At 39.4% G+C, this 24559-nt stretch overlaps 2 protein-coding genes across 2 annotated transcripts; both read left to right on the top strand.

Annotated features, from left to right (window-relative positions):
* The first annotated feature begins 6376 nt into the window (after positions 1–6376).
* On the top strand, positions 6377–9910 carry LOC145778946 (uncharacterized). Its single transcript, XM_082590533.1, has 3 exons — positions 6377–8052; positions 8185–8384; positions 9906–9910. Exons 1-3 carry the CDS (start codon positions 6377–6379, stop codon positions 9908–9910), a joined length of 1881 nt encoding a protein of 626 aa, XP_082446659.1.
* Positions 9911–10021: 111 nt separating this feature from the next.
* Positions 10022–24505, top strand: LOC145778824 (uncharacterized). The gene is made up of 23 exons (XM_082590409.1): positions 10022–10281; positions 10730–10799; positions 11065–11192; positions 11639–11785; positions 12151–12285; positions 12693–12813; positions 14482–14611; positions 14842–14958; positions 15342–15574; positions 15729–15798; positions 16266–16488; positions 16793–16900; positions 17312–17457; positions 17921–18078; positions 18256–18417; positions 18729–18807; positions 19155–19730; positions 19904–20301; positions 21052–21223; positions 22002–22231; positions 22522–22695; positions 22910–23048; positions 23373–24505. Exons 1-23 carry the CDS (start codon positions 10264–10266, stop codon positions 23608–23610), a joined length of 3972 nt encoding a protein of 1323 aa, XP_082446535.1. The 5' UTR covers positions 10022–10263; the 3' UTR covers positions 23611–24505.
* Positions 24506–24559: the final 54 nt, after the last annotated feature.

Below are 24559 nucleotides of genomic sequence, written 5' to 3'. Positions count from 1 at the left end.
GCTGTTCGGCGGCCAATCACAAGCACATGGCGGCCATCGGAACTTTGACACGCATCAACATACAATCTTCGAAATTAGCGCATTTTTACTTCGGCAGAAACGAAAAATATACTAGAGTAGTCTATCACGACCGCACTGTTTGATTTGTTGTGATGTAATAATACCAAAAGTAGCGATAAAGCGAGCAACAAGATACGCACGTCGCACGCTGTTACAGTAATTCACGTTAAATAACTCATGGGGAGAAAGTAAGTTAATTTTGGGTTGATTCAACGTTCGAGTCAGCACAAATCGATTTAATTTTCTCGGCGGGTTATATTGCGTAACAACAATGCCCAATAAGAAAGTTACGTTTGTTTTACATTAATTCGACATCTAGCAATGTTGAATTATCATAAAATAACGTCAATTGCTCAACCAGGTAATGGCAACAAATTAATAGCTCCCTGCGAGAAGATTGCCTCGATTTACGTATACAATTGGGATACTGCAAACAACACAAAGTCTGTTTGATAAAGAACTAGCTGTCAAAATCGGAATCATCAGATGCTGTATCGGAGGATGAGGTTGTCGCGTCATCACTGGAATCAGACACATCAAGAGGCTCATCACTTGGCTGTAAATCTACATCGTCTTTGCCGTTCGCAATGAAGCGTCCACGTTTTGCGGCTTTCGGGCTTTGATACCAATCCACACGGCTCTTTCTTTTTCATAGAGATCCATCAGGGTGTTGACTAAGGAACAAATCTATGGCTGTGCAATAACGACTGGGAGGAATGTCTAACTTTAACCTTACAAGCGCTCGTGTGGCCTTGGCATTTTTATTGCCGACGCTAATTTCGAAGACTGAGTATATCGCATCAATAAAGTGTATTGTGATGTCACTTGCATCCTGCGGATGTCAGACATCAGCTGCTTGGTCAATCAATAATGTTAACAATTCAAGCATAAGACAGTGTGTATTGTGATTTATCGGGTGCTTTGACTGCTTTCTAATCCTTTGTGATTATAAGTGGCAAAGTACTTTATTCACAAGGCCGCTTGCATAAAATTTTCTCGGAACTTCATGGCGGACAAATGCGGCCGACGGAAGGGCGAGACTCGGCGGACAAAATGTCGGTTTTTGAAGGTTAATCGCGGCCATGGCCGCCTTCAGTTTCGAGGCCTGGTATAGTCAAACTTACTGTTAAAAACAGGGAAAAACAGAGATATCTTGACACTACGAGATGCATAACTCGAAATCTGCCCGTCCAACTGAAGGGCTAACTATGCTGTATACAACTATACATTGTATTGAACAATGCCATGTTATTCCATGACAATGTTTGTTAAATTACACTGGCTGATTTCAGTTGATCGTTTCATTAAAGCAGTGAAAATCTAAGAGGGCCGAGCTTGCACACCCTGTTCAGTTGACATGGAATGACCCTATTATAAGTCAGCTGCGTAACCGAGTGGTGAGAACGTCTGCACAACGTTCGAAACTTTTAAATGTCACACTTTATCAATCATGCTGCAAATTTGAAAACTTTTACAGACCTCTAGAAAACACTTTGAACGAGCATCTTTGAATGTCGCAATTTATCTAGCAAACTTTGTACAGCTGAATTGATAGCTATGAAGTTTTTTCATCCTGCATAGTTAGGTTGTTGATTGAATCTTTATCCTCGTACTGGGAAAGCTTCTTGCAGACCTTAATCCTGGCAGTTTTGCATACTTGTAGAGGCTTTGAATCACTGACGCAGGCCCAGTCATCGAGATTGATAGAGTGAAGTTTCCGATTGTTGAAGTGTTGTTGGCGGGGAATTATTCCATCCATTAGATGCCGCTGAATGAAGAGCAGTCCTTAACGTGCATTTGCTCCAGCGCACACCTCGATAGTCAAACCAGCGCCGCGTGATCTTGAGCCGGGTTACCGCTGAGTTAATGGGGCAGACTGCTGCAGTTATGATAGTAAAAACCCGGATGCAACCTAATTCGTATATACCATGAACAATTTGTACTGTCAGTTCGTACCTTGAAAAGATCAAGAAAAAAAATTAAAAAAAGCCGAAGTCACTGATCGCAGTTTCCGCAAACATTTTAAAATTTTCCGCAAACAAACAAAAACTTTAAGGATCATTACCAGAAATTTTAAAAAGTTTGCGGAAACTGCGGAAAAACAAAAACTGCGATCAGCAACTTCAGCTTTGTTCTATTTTTTCTATCGATCTTTTCAGTTTGTTTGTTTGCGGAAACACCCTAACCCTTTGAAAATGTTTGTGGAAACTCCGGTCAACCCTAACCTTTTTAAAATGTTTGCGGAAACTGCGATCAGCGACTTCGGCAAACTCTTAGGATCATTACCGGAAGTTTTAAAATGTTTGCGGAAACTGTGATCAGCAATGTTCTATTTTTTTCTCTCGATCTTTTCAGAAATTCAGTTTGTTTGTTTGCGGATGCCGCTAACCGATACTCCGATACCCTAACCCTTTTAAAATGTTTGCGGAAACTACGATCAGCGACTTCGGCTTTTTTAAATTTTCTCTCTCGATCTTTTCAAGGTACGAACTGACGGTACGAATTGTTCATGGTACGAATTAGGTTGCACCCTAAAAACTCTATTGGGGCAGATAGAATTTTTTATAGATTAAAGGTACCGTAATAAACTGAGGTTCTACCTTTTTCTAGACCTCTGCTATGTTTGGCATATATTGTTTTTCGCTGTAATGGTCAGAAATAAAAACGAACTGAACATATTGTGCTTGAGATCTTAGCTGTAAAAAAAACACTTACCACATAGCTATCAACAGTGTTGCCAGACTCCAGTTTGATCACTACACCATTTCAACCCACAAATTACACCATTTTACCCAGAATTACACCAACGCCTTAACTTTTTTCGTAAAAATACACAATTGTTGGAAAAGTAATGGGAATAACAATAATTTATATAGCAAATAACGAAAGTCACATTGTCATCAATGAGTATTGAATATTTCTTTCCATTCATATCAGCAATGAGTGATCATTTTAAAGCAGGAGACACAACGGATAGTATTATCGCAGAGCATTTCATAAGATTAGTACTAAATTTAGGAAGGATTAAGGTAAGGGATAAACTTAGGAATAAAGTTAGGGTTTTAATCTTTGCCTAAGACTAAACAAAATTTTCAAAATACAAGTGTGGCAACGCTATTGAAGTTATGTTCAGTTTGTTTTTATTTCTGACCATCACAACAAAAAACAACATATGACAAACATAGCAGAGGTCTAGAAAAAGGTAGAAGCGACAAAACGCGGACGTTATGTTTATGGCTATTGTTAATATTTCACTTGTAGTCCACAAATTGTTTTACTTGTTTGTCTTTCTTGTTTTTATCTTTTGAAAAATCACTAGCGCCACACAGCAGCATTGTTTTCTTCAACAATTGTGCACACAAGGGCGTTGTAAGTTGTGTTTGTGTCATGTTTATTTTGATATCGCCCTAAATATCTGCACTTTGAAATTGTTTGCCATCGTGTGAGGTAAGTTGTTGCAGCGCTGTTTAACTACGGTATCTTTACCTTGTTAAAGTAAAAAAACATACGTGAAACAATTTGACGAAAGCGCCTTTCAAAAAAGAAAGATGGATTGTTTCCTATGTGTTGGCAGGACAACCATCCACGCTTTTGCCCATGATAGCGAGAATTGTGAAACCCACGGTATGAAATATCTTACACCAATTATGTATGGGATAAATGAAAATAAACTATCAGCAGATGCTAATTAGTTGCTGAGTAGGCTTTAATAAGTTCCAAAAAGACATATAGGATATACCTAGGCCAAAGAGTTGGCTTTAATTTCCTGAGATTTGAGAGAGAGATTAGAGATTGAACTTGCATTTTTTTTGTTTAGAAATTTTAGAAACTTGCTATCAACTGTGTCAAAAACCTTATATGGAAAGAAACTTAATACAAAACTTGTTTAAGAATAGAATCAGTCAAACTGGTAATATAAATTAACCTAAAATCTATGGCTACTTTTAAGTGCAATGGCCTGGACCTTGTTAAAGGTTTAACCTCTGAGGTCTAGCGACTAAGTGGTCCCAATTATAGGCTGCTTTTTTAGCTCTTGCAATTATACAAAATTTGATGGGCAAGATTTCATGACAATATATGTTTACTTGCTTTCTATTTATACATTTCGGTAGACTACAGGCGAGGGTCATAAATAATTAACGTTACAACTTCAAACAACTATAGGCTATTTAACAAATGGTAGACAATTTTTGAATAATAAACATATACAGTAATATTATTGTCAAATAATTAAATATTTAGGAAAAACAAATTTTACTCAATGTGAGTTTCTAAAATTTTGCGTTGATAACAAATCGGAAACGCTTCAAAAGGGACCTTCAAAAGACACAAAAGGGACCAAAAAAACCCTGCAAGAGTCACAAATAACCCTTTGAGATATTTTGGTCCATTCTTTTTTTTTAGAATAGCCTTCAGCGCTTCCAAACTTTGGTGGTGTTTAGTCGAAACCATGTTCTCCTGGTAAGACCAGATGCCAAAGTATAGGGAGTTCAGGTCTGAGGATGAAGGAGGCCATTCTTCCTTGGAAATGAAGAACGGCACATTGGCTGAAAGCCAGTTTTGCATTCTTCTAACTCCATGTGAAGGGACAGAATCTTGTTGGAATGATCAATTACGTTTTTTGAAGTGTTGCCTTTGTCCAAGGCAACAATGAACTCTCAAGAATAGCATTTCCATAGTTTTCTTGGTTCAATTTCACTCCTTGATCAACAAAAATCAATGGACTCTTTTGTGATTCGTTGACTATGGCCCATACCATCGCTGATACCGCCCCTTGTCTTCGAGTGACTACCCGGGGTTTCACGTCACCATCTCTTGACCAAACACGATCATTCATAGTGTTAATATGATGCTGGACATCAAATTTCTTACCATTGCTGAACACAAGGTTTGGCAGAGTGCCTCCTCCTTCAATGTATGAGAGCAGAATTCTGACTCTGGAGAGACGTTTCTCAATGGTATTGCATTTTGCAACTGTTTCTTCATGTGTGTGAATGGGCTCATCTTCAAATCCTTCTTAAGAACTGTAAACATGGTTCCATAGGCCACAATCGCCTCCTTTGCCAGATTTTGAATGGGTCTCTTAGGATTTTTTCGCACCTTTTCTCTGCTTGCTTTTATCAATTTTGAAGTTCTGGCACTTCAAGGGCGATCTTGGCCAGGTCGAATTTTGACATTTCCAGTTTTTTTGTGCCTTTTGAGAGTTCTCCAGACCAACATTCTGTGAATTTTTAAGTTCTTATAAATATCACTCCTTGACTTGCTTGATTTGAAGAGGTCTATAATAGCTATTCTTTTATTCAAATTTTCATTCATTGCCTATAAAATTTAAGCTTAAAATATAAAATCGAGAAATATTCAATCTATTAACATTGTAACGCTAAATATTGCTGTTAAATACAGTTGTTTGAAGTTGTAACGTTAATTATTGATGACCCTGTATATCCAGTATTTGTGCATATGGTGTTGTGACCGTGCCATATTTTAAACTAATTGTCCTGCTTTGGTATCATGCAAGTTATAACTTTCACATACTTGTCGCTTCTACCTTTTTCTAGACCTATGTTTGGCATATATTGTATTTTGTTGTGATGGTCAGAGATAAAAACAAACTGAACTGAATAGTGGTGTATACGAAGGAGGAAAATGGAGCGATCATCCCCCTAAGAGAAAGAAAAGTAACTTTATTCATGGTGTATTTTCAAGGTCGATTTATGTAGACCTACATATACTGTACATGATTATGTTTTGTTGAAATCCTCCCCTAACAGCCTCTTAACAGCCTCCTCTTAACAGCCTCCCTTAACAGCCTCCCCTAACCCCTAACATCCTCCCCTAACAGCCCTAGCCTCTTCAGGCTACTTGCTGGATCTGCCTCTGACTATTCCTTGTATATATTTGTTTTGAACTTTCTAGCATTAACGTACCGTAACTTATTTATGCCTTGTGGTTTTGCACTAAAAAGCTGCTCTATTCCTTGCTGCTCAAAAACTTAGACCCCTCTGGGAAAGGCTGAGCTTGACCAATAAATGCTCAGCTTTTTAGAGATAAAGTAACAATGATTTAACTGTCAGCATATGCATTTGAGTGCCATTAAAAAGCAACAAATCTTTCTATTCAGAGACTTCTTAGGCCTATCCACTTTATGGAATCATTTAGTCAAACCCGGGTTGGCCGAACTCGTTAGTTGTCGTGCAGAGGCAGCCGGTCATCAAGACCACTCCCGTCTTTAAATGGAGGTTGGGGGTAAGCAAGGGCATGCTCCCTGTAGAAAACCATGCACCAAAAAATCCTAATGATAAGTGTCAAAAATAGAATGGCCCCCAGTCCCCGGCAGCCCTTAAATGGGCAGGGGGTGCGAAGAATCTCCGGGTTGTCTGACATTTCTGTTAAAAATTCAGGGATACGACTAGGAAGTCTAAATGTTGGAAGTTTGCGTTGTAGAGGTACTGAGGTGAGTGAAGAGCTGAGAATGAGGAAGGTAGATGTTTGCTGTTTACAGGAAGTCCGATGGAGGAACAAAGGAGCCAGGTTTTTGGGTGTCAAAGGAAGGAGATACAAGCTGTGGTGGTCGGGCAATGATATTGGGACCGGAGGAGTTGGGATTTTGGTAAAGGAAGAGCTATATGAAAATGTTGTTGAGGTTCGTAGACAGAGTGACAGAGTAATGGCGATAGTGATGGTGGTCGAGAATGTAGTGATGAGAGTAATCTGTGCTTATGCGCCACAAAGTGGAAGATCCGATGCAGAAAAAGAAAGGTTTTATGACGAAATGGCCTATGAATGGAGCACAAGAAGTGATCAGGAAATTGTATTGGGTCTTGGGGACTTTAATGGCCACGTTGGCCAACAAATTGATGGGTTTGAAGGTGTTCATGGAGGGTTTGGCGTGGGAGAAAGAAATCGCGATGGAAGGCGACTACTTGAGTTCTGTGATGAAAAGGACCTGTGTGTTGCAAATACCTGGTTCAAGAAAGAGGAAGGACGAAAAGTGACTTTCAGTGCAGGTGGAAATAAAACCGAAATTGACTTTGGGTTGGTATGCAGGAAAAACAGAAAACTGATCAAAGATGTGAAAGCGATACCATGCGAACTTCAGCATAGGTTGGTGGTTATCGATTTGGACAAGAAAGGTCTGAAGAAAACTGTAAATAAAAAAAGGGTGATCAAAAGAAAAGTTTGGAAGTTAGAAGATGCCGACACAAGAGAAAGGTTTAAAAAGAGGGTTGAAAGTCTTGTTCACAACGATGTGAATGATGTATGGGGATCCTTCAAGAATGGAGTTCTGCAAGCTTGCGATGAAGTTTGTGGGAAAACAAAAGGCAGGATAGATCGAGGAGATACGTGGTGGTGGAATGAAGATGTGAGGGAAGTAATTGGGGAGAAAAAAGTCGCATACAAGGCTTGGTGCAGAAATAGATCAGAAGAAACTAAGCTCAAGTACAAACAATTGAAAAATCGGGCAAAGAGAATAGTTGCAAAAGCTATGAAGAAAGAAGCTGAGCAGGAATTGACCAAATTAAAAAACAATCCTAACGAAGTATATAAGTTTATGAAGGTTATGAAGCGGGATGGGAAAGATGTAGATGGTGGACGATGTATTAAAGGAAGGGATGGAAAACTTGGTTTCAGTGAGAAAGATCGTGGAAGAATTTGGAAAGAACATATGGAGATGATAATGAACGAGGAAAACGATTGGGATCAAAATGTGGAAGCCGACGTGGTAGCAGGTCCATTAAAGAGAGTTACTCGAGAGGAGGTGATGCAAGCAATGAAGAAAATGAAATCGGGGAAGGCTCCTGGACTATCTGAAGTCACTGTGGAAATGATACGCGCAAGTGGAGAGACAGGATTGAAAGTAATGCAGGAAATCAGTCAACGTGTGTTAGATAGAAAAGGAATGCCAAATGAATGGAAGATGAGTGTGGTGATACCCATCTTCAAGGGAAAGGGTGATGTAATGGATTGTGGGTCATATAGGGGAATAAAACTGTTGGAGCATGCAATGAAGGTAGTGGAAAGGGTGTTGGAGAATAGAATACGATCTGTGGTGAAGCTGGACGAGATGCAGTGTGGATTTATGCCTGGGAAGGGAACGACAGATGCTATTTTTATTTTGAGAAGGTTGCAAGAGGAATATCGGGACAAGGGTAAGAACTTGTACATGTGTTTCGTGGACATGGAAAAGGCGTTTGATAGAGTTCCAAGAAGAGTGATGGAATGGGCAATGAGAAAAAAAGTAATGCCAGAAGCTCTCGTTCAAGCCGTAATGGGTCTTTACGACGGTGCAAGGACGAGAGTTCGCGTTGGATCTGCCCTCTCAGGTGAGTTTTCGGTGAAGGTCGGTGTACACCAGGGTTCTGTCCTCTCTCCTCTAATCTTTGCCATTGTGATTGATGTGATTACCGAATGTGTAAGAGAAGATTCATTAATGGAGATACTGTACGCCGATGATTTGGTTTTGTTGAGTGACACAATGGAAGATCTGAGAGGGAAATTTGAGAAGTGGAAGGAGTCGTTTGAATGTAAAGGTATGCGTGTGAACATCAAAAAGACAAAGGTCGTAATAAGCGGAACGGAAGGGGAAATCACAATGAGCAAAATTGACCCATGTGGCGTCTGCGGAAGAAGAGTGATGGCAAATTCTGTTACATGTACGAAATGCAAGAAATGGGTGCATGGAAGATGTGCAAAGATGAAGAGAGTGACATGCAGATCTGGAGATGGTTTTGAATGTGAAAGATGCAAGAAGATTGAGGAAGGAATGATTGGTCCTGTTGAAAAGCTGAATGATGAAGTTGAATCAGTAAATGCCTTTTGCTATCTAGGAGATAGATTGAATGCCAGTGGTGGTTGTGAAGCGGCAGTGACTGCAAGAGGAAGGTTTGGTTGGGTGAAATTCAGAGAGTGTCGAGAGTTGTTATGTGGTAGAAGATTTCCGTTGAAAATGAGAGGAAGAATTTATATTAGTTGTGTGAGATCTGCAATGCTGTACGGAAGTGAGACATGGTGCTTACGGGAAAACGAATTGGCGATTTTAAGAAGAACTGAGAGAGCGATGGTGAGAGCAATGTGTGGTGTAAAGCTGATGGACAAAAGGAATACCGAAGAACTTATGAGCTTGCTTGGGTTGAATGAGAGTGTTGATAAGTTGGCAAAAGCGAATGGAGTGAGGTGGTATGGGCATGTTTTGAGAAGGGATGAAGATGATGTTTTGAGAAGAGCGCTGGAGTTGCGAGTGGAGGGTCGGAGAAAACAAGGAAGACCAAAGAAAACATGGAAAAAGCAAGTTGAGGAAGAAAGCAGCAAGGTGGGCTTGACAAGAGAGGACGCGTTAGACAGATCGATGTGGAGGCAGGGTGTGAAGACGATTGCGGCACTTGGAGGTGAATCCGGCCACCCTCGGTAACGGGGACATCACCGGATAAAAACTGGACTACTACCCACTACACTTATAGCAAGTGGAATCTAAAATTGAAAATCTGTCCTGATAGCTCAGTTGATTTGCGTGTGACTTCGTGAACGCGGAAGCTTTTAGATCAAGCGACGCTGGTTCGACTCTCGGAGTGTGCACTTAAGCAACGCATTCTAAAGACTGCTCTCCATTCAACGACACCTAATGAATGGAATAATTCCCTGGCAACAACACTTCAATTATTGGAAAAATTTACTCTGTCAATCTTGGTTACCAGCCCTGCGTCAAAAGCCTCTACAAGTATGCAAAACTATCAGAAATAACCTGTCAAGGCTTTGTCAGTCCGGGGATAAAGATTCAAAATCAAACCAATTTGTGTTTGAGTCTGTTTCTGTGGTTCAATGATTTCACAATCATATGTTACTGCCAGATTGAATTGAATATGCCAGATTGAACTGTAGTTTGTAATAATTACATTTTTTGAATAAAATTTGAAGCAACCAGCTATAAAATTTTAAGCAATTTTTTTGGTGTAAACAGCTTCTAGGGTGTAATAAAGTAAACCTGTGTCAATTAGGCCTAATTTTACAAGAATGTTGCAATAAACAACTTCAAAAAAAGCTTCAAATTGTATAAAAGTCCAGAAAAATTTCCACTAAACGTTTGAAATGTAACAAAAAAGACGAATTCAATGTGTCTGACACACTTAGTATTTCTAATCTTGCTTTAAATGGACATACTAACACTGAAACTGCTTCTTAGAAGGATCAAGTAGCACCAAAATCGTTATGAAAATTACTACTAAGGTTAGTGAGCTTTTTATGTACCGTACCGTATTTATTTATATAGTGGATGCTTGTTTGTAATTAAGATAGTTTGTAAACATCGAAACATCATTTGTAATTAAGATAGGCCTAGGTTGTTTATTTATATAAACTTTACATTTATTTATAAAAGTGTTCAGTGGCAAAATTCTGGACCCATCCTTAGTTGTATCAACTTGATAAATTTCTGTGTAATTCTCAGCTTCGAATTATGGTTCAGATATATTTTTTTATTTTAAACTGCTTAGCTTAGTTTGAGATTGATATTGCATATCAAAGTAAAATAAGATGATATTTTGAATTTAGCACTGGAAAAATAGATTGTGTTTAACTTTTTTAATTTTTAACTATTTTTGATGTTTTGCAAAAACGTACAACTTTATACGCAGCATTGTATGTATAGAAGTTGCAAATCTTAATTTATTTACAGATTTTATGCCAAAGAGTGAAGGGTCCTTTGTCACAAGCTCTTTACTTAGATATTTCTGGGCTCGGAATAGGTAAGTATTCTGCCTGTAGTTGTCAGCTTAACACATTAGGTGACAATGCACGTGTCATTCATAGTTTTATGATTACAAACGTTATTGTTAAACAGATAAGATCAATCCAAGGGTGTGATTGCCTGCGAACACCTGCAGTAATTTGTCACTAGAACTCTGTCTCATCAATAAAATTGAAACCGATACAGTATGCAACTATGCATACGGTAATTCCTTTATACACATATTTAGAAATTGTGCAATGTAATTTTGATATATACCGTAGGTGCTGTGGATGGCTTAGAATGCTGTCCCAGGTTGCAAATCCTGGATCTGAGCAAAAATTGTTTGGATGAGTTAGAAAACTTTGAATGTTGCAAGCATCTTTGGAGAATTAATCTCTCAAACAACAAAGTAAGCCATTAAAGGTGTTAATTTTTGATCGTGATTAACTTAGTCGATAGGCTAAAAGAAATAAATTATGAGGTAGTCTATGAATCTTAATTTTTCCTTTACAGCAGTTTTTTTTTTGCTTTTGTAAGTTCAAGTCACCTATCAAGCCAGGCTTCATGTCTTTTTATCGACTATAGTTGTAGCTATTGTTATTGTTTGCAATTTGCATTATTATGTTAGTCATTTTTTTTCATTTTTTTTGGTAATAGGCTATCACTAAGGAACTTTTTAGACTTGATAAAACATTGTATTTTAAACAATCTCTTACACGTCATATTCTACTTTTTTCATTGACGCGCATTATTGGTAGTTGTAGTTGTCATAAAATAATATTTTTTATCAATTAGGCTATTTAATTTACATTTATGATGCCATTATAATTAATCACTTTTCTGATTTCAATGCAGCTGAAGTGCCTGGACAATTTATCAAAGATGCAGGCTATTGGTACATTGGATTTGTCCAATAATCAGCTCACGTGGAGTGACTTAATTCACATACGCCATGTTCACATTCTCGATTTACGCTTGCATGGAAATGAAACGCTAGAAAATGTATGCAGGCTGCATAAGTTATCATCATTGGTCCATTACGAAGATTCTGAAAACTAGGCTTTACCGTTACTTCTTTTTCTGATTAAGATATTAAGCAATTGGTGTGAATCTATTTATAAGTTGAATTGCATAAATATATTTAAAAAAAAATTATTGTGTCATAATATGCTGTTTCATAAGCCACCTTTTTGCTGAAGACTTGGCGTAGCTCATGTACCAATTTTTATGCAGTGATTACAGTAACACTTCGAAGTTTAAGATGCGTACTTTTTATCGGATAGACCCGGAAGTTTCAAACATTTTAGTCTCATTGTGAGATAGCATATTGTGCATATTGGTGGTATTGAATAATTCCTAATTTGAAGGACATCTACTACCGACTGCACGTCATCGATTGTCTGCCTCTTGTATGGATGTTGGATGGTAGACTTATCACATCAGCGGAAAGGCTTCAAGTCCAGCAGTTCTTCTATGACTCTGCATTGTCCAGCCGCCCTGTGGTGTGTTAGACCATGTTATTTCTGATGCATCATTTAGCATCAGCATCATTCTTTTAACTGTTGTGATTCATTGGCAAACGTTCTCAATATTTTAGTGAATTTTTTTATTGGGCCTATTGGCTATTGTATCTAGGCTATGCAATTAAGCTTTATCAACTTTTGATATTTGTATATAATTTTCCGCAGCCAACTGTCAATATTAGTTTCGGCTACGTAAGAGTGAACGAAACTTGAAATTGGGATGGAGCGACTGTTACTTTTTTGTTATACGAGTAAAATTAAAAAAAATCTATACATCAGGAGATAATGAGCATGTGAATACAGTGGATAAGCGTTTTACAAACTGAAACGACCTTTCAAGCAAACAATGGCACCGCTACATCTTTGTGCTTACTCGTTCGTTTCAGAGACACAAAATGAACGAAAACTCGTACATGTGCACGAAAGTATCAAAGAGCGTACAAATCCATGGAGACAGAACTTGCCAGTTCTCAACCTGCTTCCCTACGCATGAGCCTCACAATCGTGGTATGATATTTTGAAATGTTTGGGTTGTGCTTGCCTAGGATTGGGTTTACCTTATGGTCTGTTTTCATACAGCATATCAGTCCATTTTTACATTGCTTCAAGGTCTGTATATGTGTAAAAAAAAAGGACTGGTTTGCTGTGGAGTTTCTGTAAATATAATATGACGAAAACCAAATGTATGACAACCGATAAAATTAACAATCAGGCTTAATTACACTCTACACGGAAATAGATACTGTACAGTGGAACAAGTATCAGAATTCGTATATCTTGGATCCGGTCATCCTCGGTAAAGGAGACATCACCGGATTAGGAGTACTACTACCACCGCTACTACTACTACTTGGTCACCGACTATCCGCGACCAACGATAAAATTACTGCAGAGCAACACCTAATTGGCTTAGGCTAAGCTGCTTTTCGAAAGAATAAAAAGCTCTCAACCTCCAATAGACTTCTAAGTTCTAATCAAACTGAAATCAAAAACTTTAAACACTTACGTTTTACAAGTCATGCTCTGCAGTCTAAAATGCGTGAATTGGATGTCCACAACAATGCAAAAACTCACTACTTTCCAAAATCACATCAGGAGAAACATGTCCAACAAAAGGCTACTTTACCGCATGAAAATGGAAGATCTACCACAGAGCTACATCCAGCAGCAGCAACAATTGCATCAATAGTTCTAAAACTATTCGGCCACACTGAAAGATCAAAGTTTGGAATCAGCAGAGTTTGCACAGGAGGTAAAGGTAAACGTGGCAGACAGCCAAAACGATGCCAAGACAACATTCAGACATGGATGCGATTCAATTTGGCGACACTGGGCGCGTTAGCCCAAAATCGCCACTCTTGGAAACAAATCACCCAGATGTTAATGTGCAATATGCTGTAACCGGAGATGGCGTCTGATGGTTATGTAAATATTGCTTTTGACAGTGTTTGAGCTTTGTATAATTTAACATGACTAGGTATAGCCTTGCTTGCGACATTTTACATCTTTCTCTATTCATTTCACCAATGCTTCAGAAGTTACGTTTTAGAACGAGATGTTCTTTTCCACGTTGTCTTTATTTGTCGGCTGCCTGGCCGTGACAGCACCAGCGCGCCGCTCAATAGAATATCAGTTCGACACCATTCCAGAGCACGCAGTTACGTCTCGACAAGATACCTAAAGAATCATGAGAGCAGCCGACTTGATACCTGCATGTCCATTCGTTGCTTCCAGTTGCGTGGCACCTGTGATTGCAGTGTACTCTATTGTCGCAATGGGCGCAAATGTAACATGATAATCATTATTATAAATATATTGTTTGGTTTTTGAATCTTTATCCTCGTGCTGACAAAGCCTTGATAGGTGATTCCTGGTAGTTTCGCAAACTTGTAGAGGATTTTGACGCAGAGCCGGTTACCGAGATTGCCTGAGCGAAATTTTCCGATTGTTGAAATGTTGTTATCGGGGAATTATTCCATCCATTTGGTGCTGTTGAATGGAGAGCAGTCCTTAGAATGCATTGCTCAAGCGCACACCCCGAGAGTCGAATCAGCGCCGCTTGATCTTGAAGCTTCTTTGTTCACGAAGTCACGCGCTAACCAACTGAGCTATCATGCCGGTACCATAAAACCGTATTTATTTACCATATTATATTTCTCATGTATTCTGTCGTAGATACCGATAAACGAAGACTTGAATTTCTCGCCAGCAACTTGGAGGAAGATTTAAAAAATAGAGCTCAGTCTATCAAACAACCTTTCAACATAATATCGCAAAACTGCTTGACACATCTCTTAAAAAACAGGTATGCCTAGATTTCGCTGTGCGCCGTTTCTGATGTCTTACTTTTTGGTGGCGTCAAACTGCTCGTTGGAAGTGCATGCTGGTGGTTGGATAGCTTATTCTCTACTCTAGGAACATGTTTGCAGAGACAATTAGCTCGCATAGTTTGATGATTTTAGGTTTCCTTAGTTTATGCTGCTGTCTTGTTGTACAAGTTGTACGTATCATTATAAGTTGTAACTAACTTTTCAGAGAAGATGAAAAAGAGAAGTGTAACATGCTCCTCCTGCTCCTGATCTCATCTTTGGAGTTTAACCTCCCTGGGAGCTTGATCGAACAAACCTTAGAAGTCACCAAACTCAATCCACTGTATGTTTTCTACTGATCACGTTGAAGATATTTTTGAAAGGATCAAAAACTTTGTGCTTACACAATAGAATAGTTAGGATATTGATTGATCTAAAGACGAAAAGCGTATGGTGTAGCAAACGTTTCCAACATTAACTTGTAAGTTGTATTTATCTTCAGTGTTACATGAAATTTAATTTCAGCACTGAAAGTGGAGTAGCAATACACTTAATATTTAGAAAAACTGCATAAATACGACAGTACACAAATCAAAATTGAGTTTCAGCACAAACGATGGAAACGACTTAAGCTGCTAATCGTTTTTTGAACCATGCTGAACATTGAGTGTGAGTTGTGCATTCCGTGCTCTATTCTTTTCGTTCACGCAGCTGATACCATTTTAGGTTTGGCAAGGACACTTTGCAGTTGTTTCACCTCGACGCCTCTTCCTGCACCGAAGTGATCAGCTTGTTTGTCAGTTCCTGCAAGCTAGATCGTGACGTCACCAAGCCTTCAGCCGGCAATTTTAGCTCTGGGGGATTGTACGATCGGCTGTACTTGTGTTTATATCATTCTGTCGAAAGGCTCGTGAAGAAGGCCTGCCACGTTAAGCGCTTGAAAACCGACCCTTTCACCGGTATGACGTGCTTGTGATTGAATTTTCTCGTGATTAAATTTGACTTTTTTTTCTTAAATGTTGGAGTGATGTTTTTCAATCCGTTTTGTGCTTTTTTACATCGATTTTACGTTGCTAGACAAGATTGTCACTAAGCAATGTTTTACAATTCTAGCTTGGAATGACCGCCGTCAGAATGGAAGGAATGTTGCTCATGTGCGCCCTCAAACTGCTCCACCTAACAGGTGTTGTGTTGCTTTTATGTTAATTGTTATCGTAATCTTGTAAAAAGAGCTGGATAAGGGTTGTTCCAAAAGCAATTCGTCTAAATGTTAGAAAAAATCAACTGATATTGTTTCGTGCATAAAGTGTGCGAAGCAAATCTGCCCAAACAGCAAAATCCGTCATTTTTACATAGCCAGACGTCTGCAGGCGTTGAATCAATGTAAAAATGACTGATTGGGGTATCTGTGTATGCACGCATGACTGAGTATTAATTGTTGGAAAAAAACTGCCATAATATTTTTTGTTAACTTTTTTGCATTGTTTGCCACGGAATGCCTTTAAATGAACCCGTTTAAAGTTCAATTGAAATCAATTTGAAATGTGCAAAGTTGAAAGACCAGATGGAATGCTCCAAAGTTAAATTGTTTTGTTTCAACACATGAAGCACAACGTTATCAAATAAAGTTACAACGTGTGATTACTACAGGAAACAAAACGGAAATCTGTCTAGAAAAGTTGCTTCAGAATGGAAAGCCCACCAAGGCCTGCTGGCTTCAGAACTTGTCTTACTTCTGAGTGTAGTGCCTTCCTTCTACCATCACATCTCCGAGAAAAACGAAAGCGTTTGTCACGTACTCAGCTTAGCAACCGGTGACCATGATCTCTACCTACGTCTTTCAAAACTCGCCCATGAATTAACATTGCACGGGGTGGGTGAAAGGAGCGGGAAATCGTTTTAAGTTTAGTGTTGACAACTAGTTAGTTGATACACGGTTTTCCGTCCTTTGTTTCCGTATTGCGAGGGTTAGAAGTCAGTTGATCCGGCTGTAGTGGTTTTACAATTTGGTCTGTTTGTGCCTGTGTGTTGAAACCTTTGTCTTGTTTTAGTCTTATACTGTGTAATCATGTGATGAAATGTCATTGAATGAATTCAATTACTTCAAGACAAACAAACTACTTCGTTTAGTTGTGTTCTGTAGTGAGGCATGCAGTAAGTCATGATGTGTACCGCAGGGCGACATCAACAGTCTGTATAAGGAAATATGCAAGAGTGTCATAAACCGGATTGAGATGGCAGCCATGAACACCCCTGTGAGTCAAGACGCTGTGACTATCACTGAGGTGAGAACTGGAGTAGATGGCTAATTGCTTGTGTCAAACGCGCCCGCTGATAGATATTTGCTCAATCGTATGTTTGTATAATGTATATCTCAGCATTGTTTGTGTAAAGTATGCAAACAGAACTTGTAGAAAAGCGTAGTTAACGATCAAAAATTATCAAGACTTGTTGTTTAACCAAACCAGTCTGATCACGTTATCTGGGACCAGCTCTGTGGCCGAGTGGTTATCGCCTTCGGCACTGGAGTTGGTAGATCTGAGATCGTTATTACTTTATCTGGGAACAAGGGATATTGAGGTCTACTTTTAACAACAAAGAAAATACAGCAACTTATTGAGCTGACCTAAGTGAAGATGGAAGTACAGCAGGCATAATCTATAGATGAGACATATACTGTTTGCGTCTTATTGCAGAACAACGCCAGTATTTTGCGAATTTCTGAGCGAATAAGCTCCAACACAAAGCAAGCCAGGTTCATCCTTAACACTTCATCTGCGTATCCCCGAAGGCCTAAATCAGCTACACTCACATCTTCAGAGCGATTGTCAGAAGGAAAATGGTTTGTTGCCTATGCGGGTTTTTCGTTGAGTTTATGAAACTGATTTTTTGGTGTTTGTTTTATTTTCTGCTGTGTGGATTTGTTAAAATTGTAGGTGTAAATGTTTGCCCGACACTAAAGTTCAAGGGAACCTATGACACAGCTGTCCCTTAGTCACACTCTTTCCCTCCATTCTCAGTGCGGTGGCCTTTTAATCTTCTTTTTATTTCGGAAATTTATTTGCAAACAAGCTTGAAAAGAACATGTTACTTTGTTGACCACTTTATAAAAATATGCAAGCTAAAATAACATGGAGTAGCAGTAAGTGTCTTTTATGAAACTTAAGAACTCGGTTAATTTTTGAGTAAGTTAATGTTTGTGCCAAATCGTTGTCCAGCAAGCAAAATCTGCAGACCTGAATCAAATTAAAAAGGAAGGTTTTGCTAGCTGGATGTGCTTTAATTTGATTTCTGTGTTGTTTCAGCGCATCCGAAACGACTTCATACATCCACATGACCAGGCCTTATGAATTGCCTCATCTGACCCTGGGTAGTTTAGTGCTCCTTGCGCCACAGAACTTAGCCAAAGTGATTGCTTTGCCTGAACAACATATTGCACTGGTTCAGATGGATCTCATAACGAGTACGCTACAGCTATGTATTATTATAAAAAATTTTTATAAGAAATCATTGTATTTTTGTCATTTTGTATTGCTTTCTGGTCAGGGTATCTTAAAAGCTGCCGTTGTTTCAAGCCAGTCTGTTGCAGTCTAGATTACTACTTTTTTGCTGGCTAAAGATAATGGCCGACCTTTCACAGGATCAAACGGTTCGGTTAGCGTTCAAGCTAAAAACATGGAGGACCACTTCTGTTACATTGATGTAAGGAAACTTGTCTATGATTATCAGGCCGGCTACTGGAAGCCCCGCGGTGCTGTGGGTGACAAGATTACTCTTCAAGCCGAAGACGTCACGTGGCCAGGTATTGAACTTATTGGTCGAATTCACCTTTGGTAACCTACAATTTTCCCAAGGCAAGTTCTAATGATCGTAAAAAGTAGCAATTTTAAATGCGCATGAAACAGTACGCTTGTATTTTTTTAAGACGAGATGCAATTAAAACACGATGTAGAGCTAAAACACAACGATAAGGCTAAAGGAGAAAAATTCACCTTAAGTATATTCTCATTTTCCACCACAAGAGCCTTTTTCGTATGAAGAACTTGGGAGTTTTTTGTGCTATATTTGCCGGTTCTGTATCGACCTGATGCAACGTGGTATTGTTTCTTGCAGATGCGACGCCACCAATCCCCGAGTACGCGGAAATAGAGAGAGCATTAAGCAGTACAAAGATAGAGAAGAATTTAACGAGGTGATTTGAAGCTTTCATTGAAGAAAAGTTATGATTGAAATTTAGATCTCTGCATTCTCACATCAACCCCACCCGGATAGGGGTGTAAACCGTAAAGCTTCAAAAAATATTTATTTGTACCATCTTTATTGCCTCATATTGCAGTTCCAATAACGATTATAATTTGAACAGTGATGATTTGTTAAAATAAGGTTTCGATATCAACATGTTACCATCGTACTTGTTGGTTGATCGTTTTAGGCGGTGCTTTACTACTGTAGTTTACAATTATAGAATACAAAAATTGTCGTTTTTTGTTACCATTACTACTAAGATAACGTTATTCACCGACCGGTGTATTTCGACAGGGTGAAGGAACAACCAGTCAGCCACCGGGAATGGTCGTCTGCGCGTAGCAGCGATGGCGCCACTTCCACGGCATTGATGCTCGTGCCCAAGGATGCAGAAAAACTACACGGTCCATCTCACCTCAAGATTGATCAACCATCGACAATGCGGCCGCTGTCCGCTTTGTTTTGTAAGAAAATGGACCTTTCTCTCGCTGAGTCAACACTTCAGTACAAAGGTCTTCCACAGTCACGTGACCAGCATGACGTAAGCGGTGAGCACGCAGACGACAGAGACTTAGGAATCAGCGACACGTTCTTGACGGCGATGGACCACATTGGCATTTCTTTGAACGAGAACGAATTGGAAAACGATGTTGACGAACGTGTCACAGACATGAAATACAAGACGGAATATGAACCGGACTTTGGCCAATACATTGATGGTGAAGATTGGGGTTACACAGTTCCGGAGGAGAATCCAGTGGATACCTTTCTACAGAACCGTGTTAACCCGGAAGAGCGATATAGTGAAGATTCCTCACTGGTTGGGAGTCCGTCCAGTAAGGGAACACCGGAGCTTCAACGCAGAAGCACGTACGTTTTAAAATAGAAATGCTAAGCCTTGAATATTCTATTCAACTTTTATCTTGCTGTTTATTGTCTGTACAGTACATGGCGTATAACGCTCGAGCATTTAATCCACAAAAATCAGTGTTTTCTGTGTCTCCAGGCATCATCGCTCATGTCTTGTTCTTATTGTTGCGTAGAATGCAAGAAGATTCCGTCGTTCCCGATTCCGAACAGGAAAACAAATCCTCGCGCCCACCTGTCAACATCTCCGTGCCGAGGAGCAGCTTTGATGCTGGGATCAAACTTGGAGACAAGGAAGATATGGAAGACAATAATCAGTCTCCGCACATCTCCATGACAAACAACAGTGTTGATCCCGGGATGAACGTTGGAGATCAAGAAGATGCGGAAGACAATAATAAATCGCCAAACATCCCTATGCCAAGCAGCAGAGTCGATCCCGGGATGAAAATCGGAGATCAGGAAGATGCAGAAGACGGTTATCAATCTCCAAATAACAGCGTAGATGAACATGAGCTTCGAGTGTTGGCTGACGATGACAGCTTAAGCGGAATGGACGACAAGCTAGCCGCGGGTGAGAACAAAACAGGTTGACTTTGTTTTAATGTTTATTTAATATTGGATAACGTGAAATCGATGTCGATCTCAATGCGAATTGATAGTTTGTTTTGCTTACGAAAAATCATCAACTTACAAACCAAACCATCTACTCATAAAATAGTTCTATTGGTTTTGTACGAAATCGATGAGTTTCAGTGATTTCTTACAAAAAGTTAAGGGCAACACTAAAAGGCGGAAGGCGGAAATAAGCCGGCGTGAAATGGCGTATTGTCCGCAGAAGTAGCGATTTAATGCCGATGTAGAAAACGCGGAAGTGCGATCTTGGCGTCCATATTGATTAACATAGCGATAACTTCATCATGAAAGAATGAAATGTTGCAACATGGAAAAAGGCGGAAATGCGATTTTTAACAACAACTCATCACCGAACCTACTTTTATGTTGAAATATCATTGAAAGATATGGTTTAGAAGCAATTGTGAGGTCATTAAGTACTTTGACTGTTTTAATTCCACAGTTATTGGAGTAAATTTCGAAATTTAATGGAATTTATTGAAATAGGTAAAAGGCGGAAATGCGATTTTTAGCCACAACTCAATACCGAACATTTTCTTATGTTGAAATATCATTGAAAGATATTATTTAGAAGCAATTGTGAGATCATTAAATACTATGACTGTTTTAATTCTAAAGTTACTTCGGCTTATTCCGCATTTCCGCCTTTTAGTGTTACCCAAAAGTTAACTCTGTTTTACGTGGCCAGATTTCGAGGGAACGTTGTTGGATGATTTCGTTGATGAAATTGACAGGAACACCACAGGCCTAAGTCTTTCTGGTTCTCAAGTGCTCTTCCACAAACCGCGAGTTTCCAGTCAAAAACAAAGAGCTCAAAGCGCAAAAGTTCCCAAGCACAAGAACACCGCTTCCAAACAAAAGTATGGCCGATGTTGTTGATGGATCACCTTGGTATATGCGGTCATGTTTTGTTTGGTCGAGGATTTCTTTCTCAAAAGTCACTGTTGATCAACATGACGTGAAGAGATGTCATAAACTTATGTCATCGTGATTGTATGGTTGTAGTAATCTGTTTTATGTTGTTTGAGAATGCATTTTGTCGGCTTTATTCCGACATGGTTATACGTGGGTTCTTTCGATAAATACTTTACTGTTTTTATACCAACAATTTGCATCTGAATGGTAGGCCACTAAATAGCTCCTGCGAGCATAATATGCAAACAATGAAGTCGCGGTTTCTTTACTAGAATGGGTAACGATCTGGTCAGGGGCGGCGGATTCCCCCCTGCCCTCAATTTTTTTGTGGATGGAGGGGCGGGGGGCATGCAAGCTACTGCACATTTTGCAATATAACTATTTCTGCTATTCGCTTTTACCCTAATTATAATCTTTCATTTTTGCCTCAAAATAATATTCACGGCACAAAATTCTGCAACACAGTAGGTTACATCATTATAACATAGCACGATGCTCTTCTTTGTATACCGGACACTTGTATCATTACTCGATAGTGAGCTGATAGATGAGCATTATCGCTATATCTTATCTTAAAACTTAAAAAAGTTGGCCTTTCAGCAACAAAAGTGCCCTTTTTTCATAATCCTGCCCCCCCCCCCCCCCAGTCAAACATCGTTCCGGCGCCCCTGTGCGTGGTTTAACAGATGATGTTTATTAGTCACTGATGGCATATCAATGCAGAGCTCAGCGTCCGGTGAGCGCAATTCTCCTGCAGCAGAAACGCGTCATGTTCCACGAAGATCACGAAATATCAAGACCGGGAAGTGCGTCTTCCTTCCAGCTCAGACGAACGGAAGCTTGGAGGTCATCCACATCATCTGGTGGATTTGTGGAAGGCGTCCAAGGAAAAGTAGTAATATCCTTTGACGAGTTGACGGTGGATCGAACTGCGTTTAGAAAAGATTCCAAAGGTAGTTTTCACAAGGTTTGGCTGGGTTATACTAGTTGCAACCACGCATCGGTTCAGCACCACCTCTGCTACCTGTTTCAGCACGATTTAGACTTTACAAGATTGCCTTCACGTTTCGTCGTTCCTTAGCGTGCTGACATCGCTTATTGTAGCTGATACTTTTTTTGTTTTGGACATGTTGATAACGAATAATCATATGAAGTTATTCGGTCTGCGCAATAAAGGCATGAAGCGAGGTAACTTGTTTATTTATGTTTTTAACTTAATTGCAACATGTTTAATTTTGTTCAGTTAAATTCAGCATGGGGATGAGGAGGCCTCCTCCACAACGTCCCACATCGCCCGATCAAGTTCCCCACTCACTATCATCACAGAGCAATAGTATCCATCCTGATTATTTGCAAGTCGTGCCATCACAAATCTCTATCAGGTCTGAAGAAGATCGCCAACCGAAACCGAGAAAAGGTAGCTAATCTTATTTTACAGGCAATTTTTATTTACAGTAGGCTACTTGCCACGTAAGTCCAAAAGTATCTTCAGCAAATCTGAACTGCATGTCGTGATAATCCTTTAGTTGTCCTTCGTTGGTCTTGATTGCCCGGAGGCTGTTGCCTGATGACCAGAATTGTACTCGAAGAGTTTCAATTTTGTCAACTGAAATCCCCTGATCTGTTTTCAGTGCAGACAAGCAGATGGCTGGCTGAGGGACGAAATGTGCACAAAGAAGATTTCGACCATCGACGAACGATCACATCGCCCAGACTTCCGGGCTACATGGAAGGTTTAAGCTTGCAGCCAACAAGGCAATCTGTTTATGGGTAGGTTTGTACAGTAGACCTAGTCGGTTTCAATTTTCCTGCGCCTTTTAGTTAGACTATAAAGGTCAATCAGAGTGTCGGAATTGCAGTCTTAAAATGGGGGACCACAGGCTGTAGAGATTTTAGAGAGACGTAACTATATTCGATATAATTTGCTCTGCTTGGCATTGAGCACTTTTTGAAGTATTAATATTGTTTAATCTTAAAATGTAGTTCGTTCGAAGAAATTTGTTCAAGTTTGCATAGCTTACTTCGCATGGAAGATTTCGCACGCTGTGGCTCAGTAGACTTTCATTTGTTTTACTAGTCTATACCTTAATACAGATCCACACCGAACACCGATACAGCCATCCATGTGTTGCCTTCAAGGTTCACGAAACCGTTTGCGACGTTTCCTCGCACCAGTTACGGGAGAAAATATGAAAACTCCCCAAGCTCATCATCACTCATGACTGGTGCGCCATTTTGGCACCGGCCAAGATTCTCTTCACTCAGCGAAGTCAAGAAATTGTCGGCTAAACCAATGGTGCGCTCAAGACGATCGACGTTTATGCGCAGATAAAGTTGAACAAGTTGTTCAGTGTAACTTTTAAGGCTGTTCGAAACGAAATTCTTCACTTAAATTCGATACAATACCAAGGAAACTTCTGACAAAAGTTAATTTCGCTTATTTCGAAAGATTTGTATTTGGAACACCAGTGAGCTGGTAAACATCATTTGGAGATTTGGTGAGCCTAATCAGTAAATGTCCAAAAAAAGTGATGCAAAGCCAAACTCAATTTTATGGGGCTTGTGTAGATGGAGGTTCTGGTGTGTTGAGCGTTTGAAAAAATGAACCAAACGAAAACTTAAAAGGAACTTTTCATCGAAACGAAATTGCAAGTTTTTCCGAAATGGTTGTTTCAAACATCCCCAGTAATTCCAATTTGAAACCTTTGTCAAAAAAAACAATGATAAAATGCAAAGATAAGGCCCAAATTTTTGTTGGTCGTATCATATTGGCATGGACGGTGAAGTTTGTACCAATCATCAATACCGCTGTTTTAGCTCTGCACGTATGCTGGGGAATATATCAACATAGTGCGATATGACCAACATGTCAATTGTATTTTTGTTTTGTATAACTGTGTAGTGAGGACAAGCAATTTGTCCGCTCAACTTGCCTGACAAAAAGCTGTTACTAATATATTTGCCACTGTAAGTGTAGCGTAGGATATCAATTTCCTGAGTGTTTCCATTTTACCATTATAATTGCATGTTATTGATTTTGATGTAGCTTTGTAATACCTTTAACTCTTGTTATGACTTGCGTTTGCTATATAACACTGTGACCTTTTAGGAACAAAATAAAGTATAAACTTTGCACAATTATATTTCGTGATATTATTGGCAGCACTCGAAGTTAGGATACCTCGTGTTTACATTCCGATGAACGTCTCATGCAGGACAAATCCAGGAATTTTAAATCAACTCGGAATTTTCCTCTTCATTCACCAATCTTGTTTGTAATA

This window comes from Aplidium turbinatum, chromosome 10, assembly GCF_918807975.1.
Source record: "Aplidium turbinatum chromosome 10, kaAplTurb1.1, whole genome shotgun sequence".
In the NCBI taxonomy this organism is placed as follows: Eukaryota; Metazoa; Chordata; class Ascidiacea; order Aplousobranchia; family Polyclinidae; genus Aplidium; species Aplidium turbinatum.
This window is presented reverse-complemented; position numbering and strand designations above follow the sequence as displayed.

Excerpts from the sequence above, each read along its gene's own strand:
- LOC145778946 (XM_082590533.1), top strand. The coding sequence starts at position 6,377 with ATGGCCCCCAGTCCCCGGCAGCCCTTAAATGGGCAGGGGGTGCGAAGA. Across the intron at positions 8,053-8,184 it reads TCATATAGGGGAATAAAACT|GTTGCAAGAGGAATATCGGG; the intron begins GTTGGAGCATGC and ends TATTTTGAGAAG.
- LOC145778824 (XM_082590409.1), top strand. Across the intron at positions 11,193-11,638 it reads TTAATCTCTCAAACAACAAA|CTGAAGTGCCTGGACAATTT; the intron begins GTAAGCCATTAA and ends ATTTCAATGCAG. Across the intron at positions 16,901-17,311 it reads ACGCTGTGACTATCACTGAG|AACAACGCCAGTATTTTGCG; the intron begins GTGAGAACTGGA and ends GTCTTATTGCAG.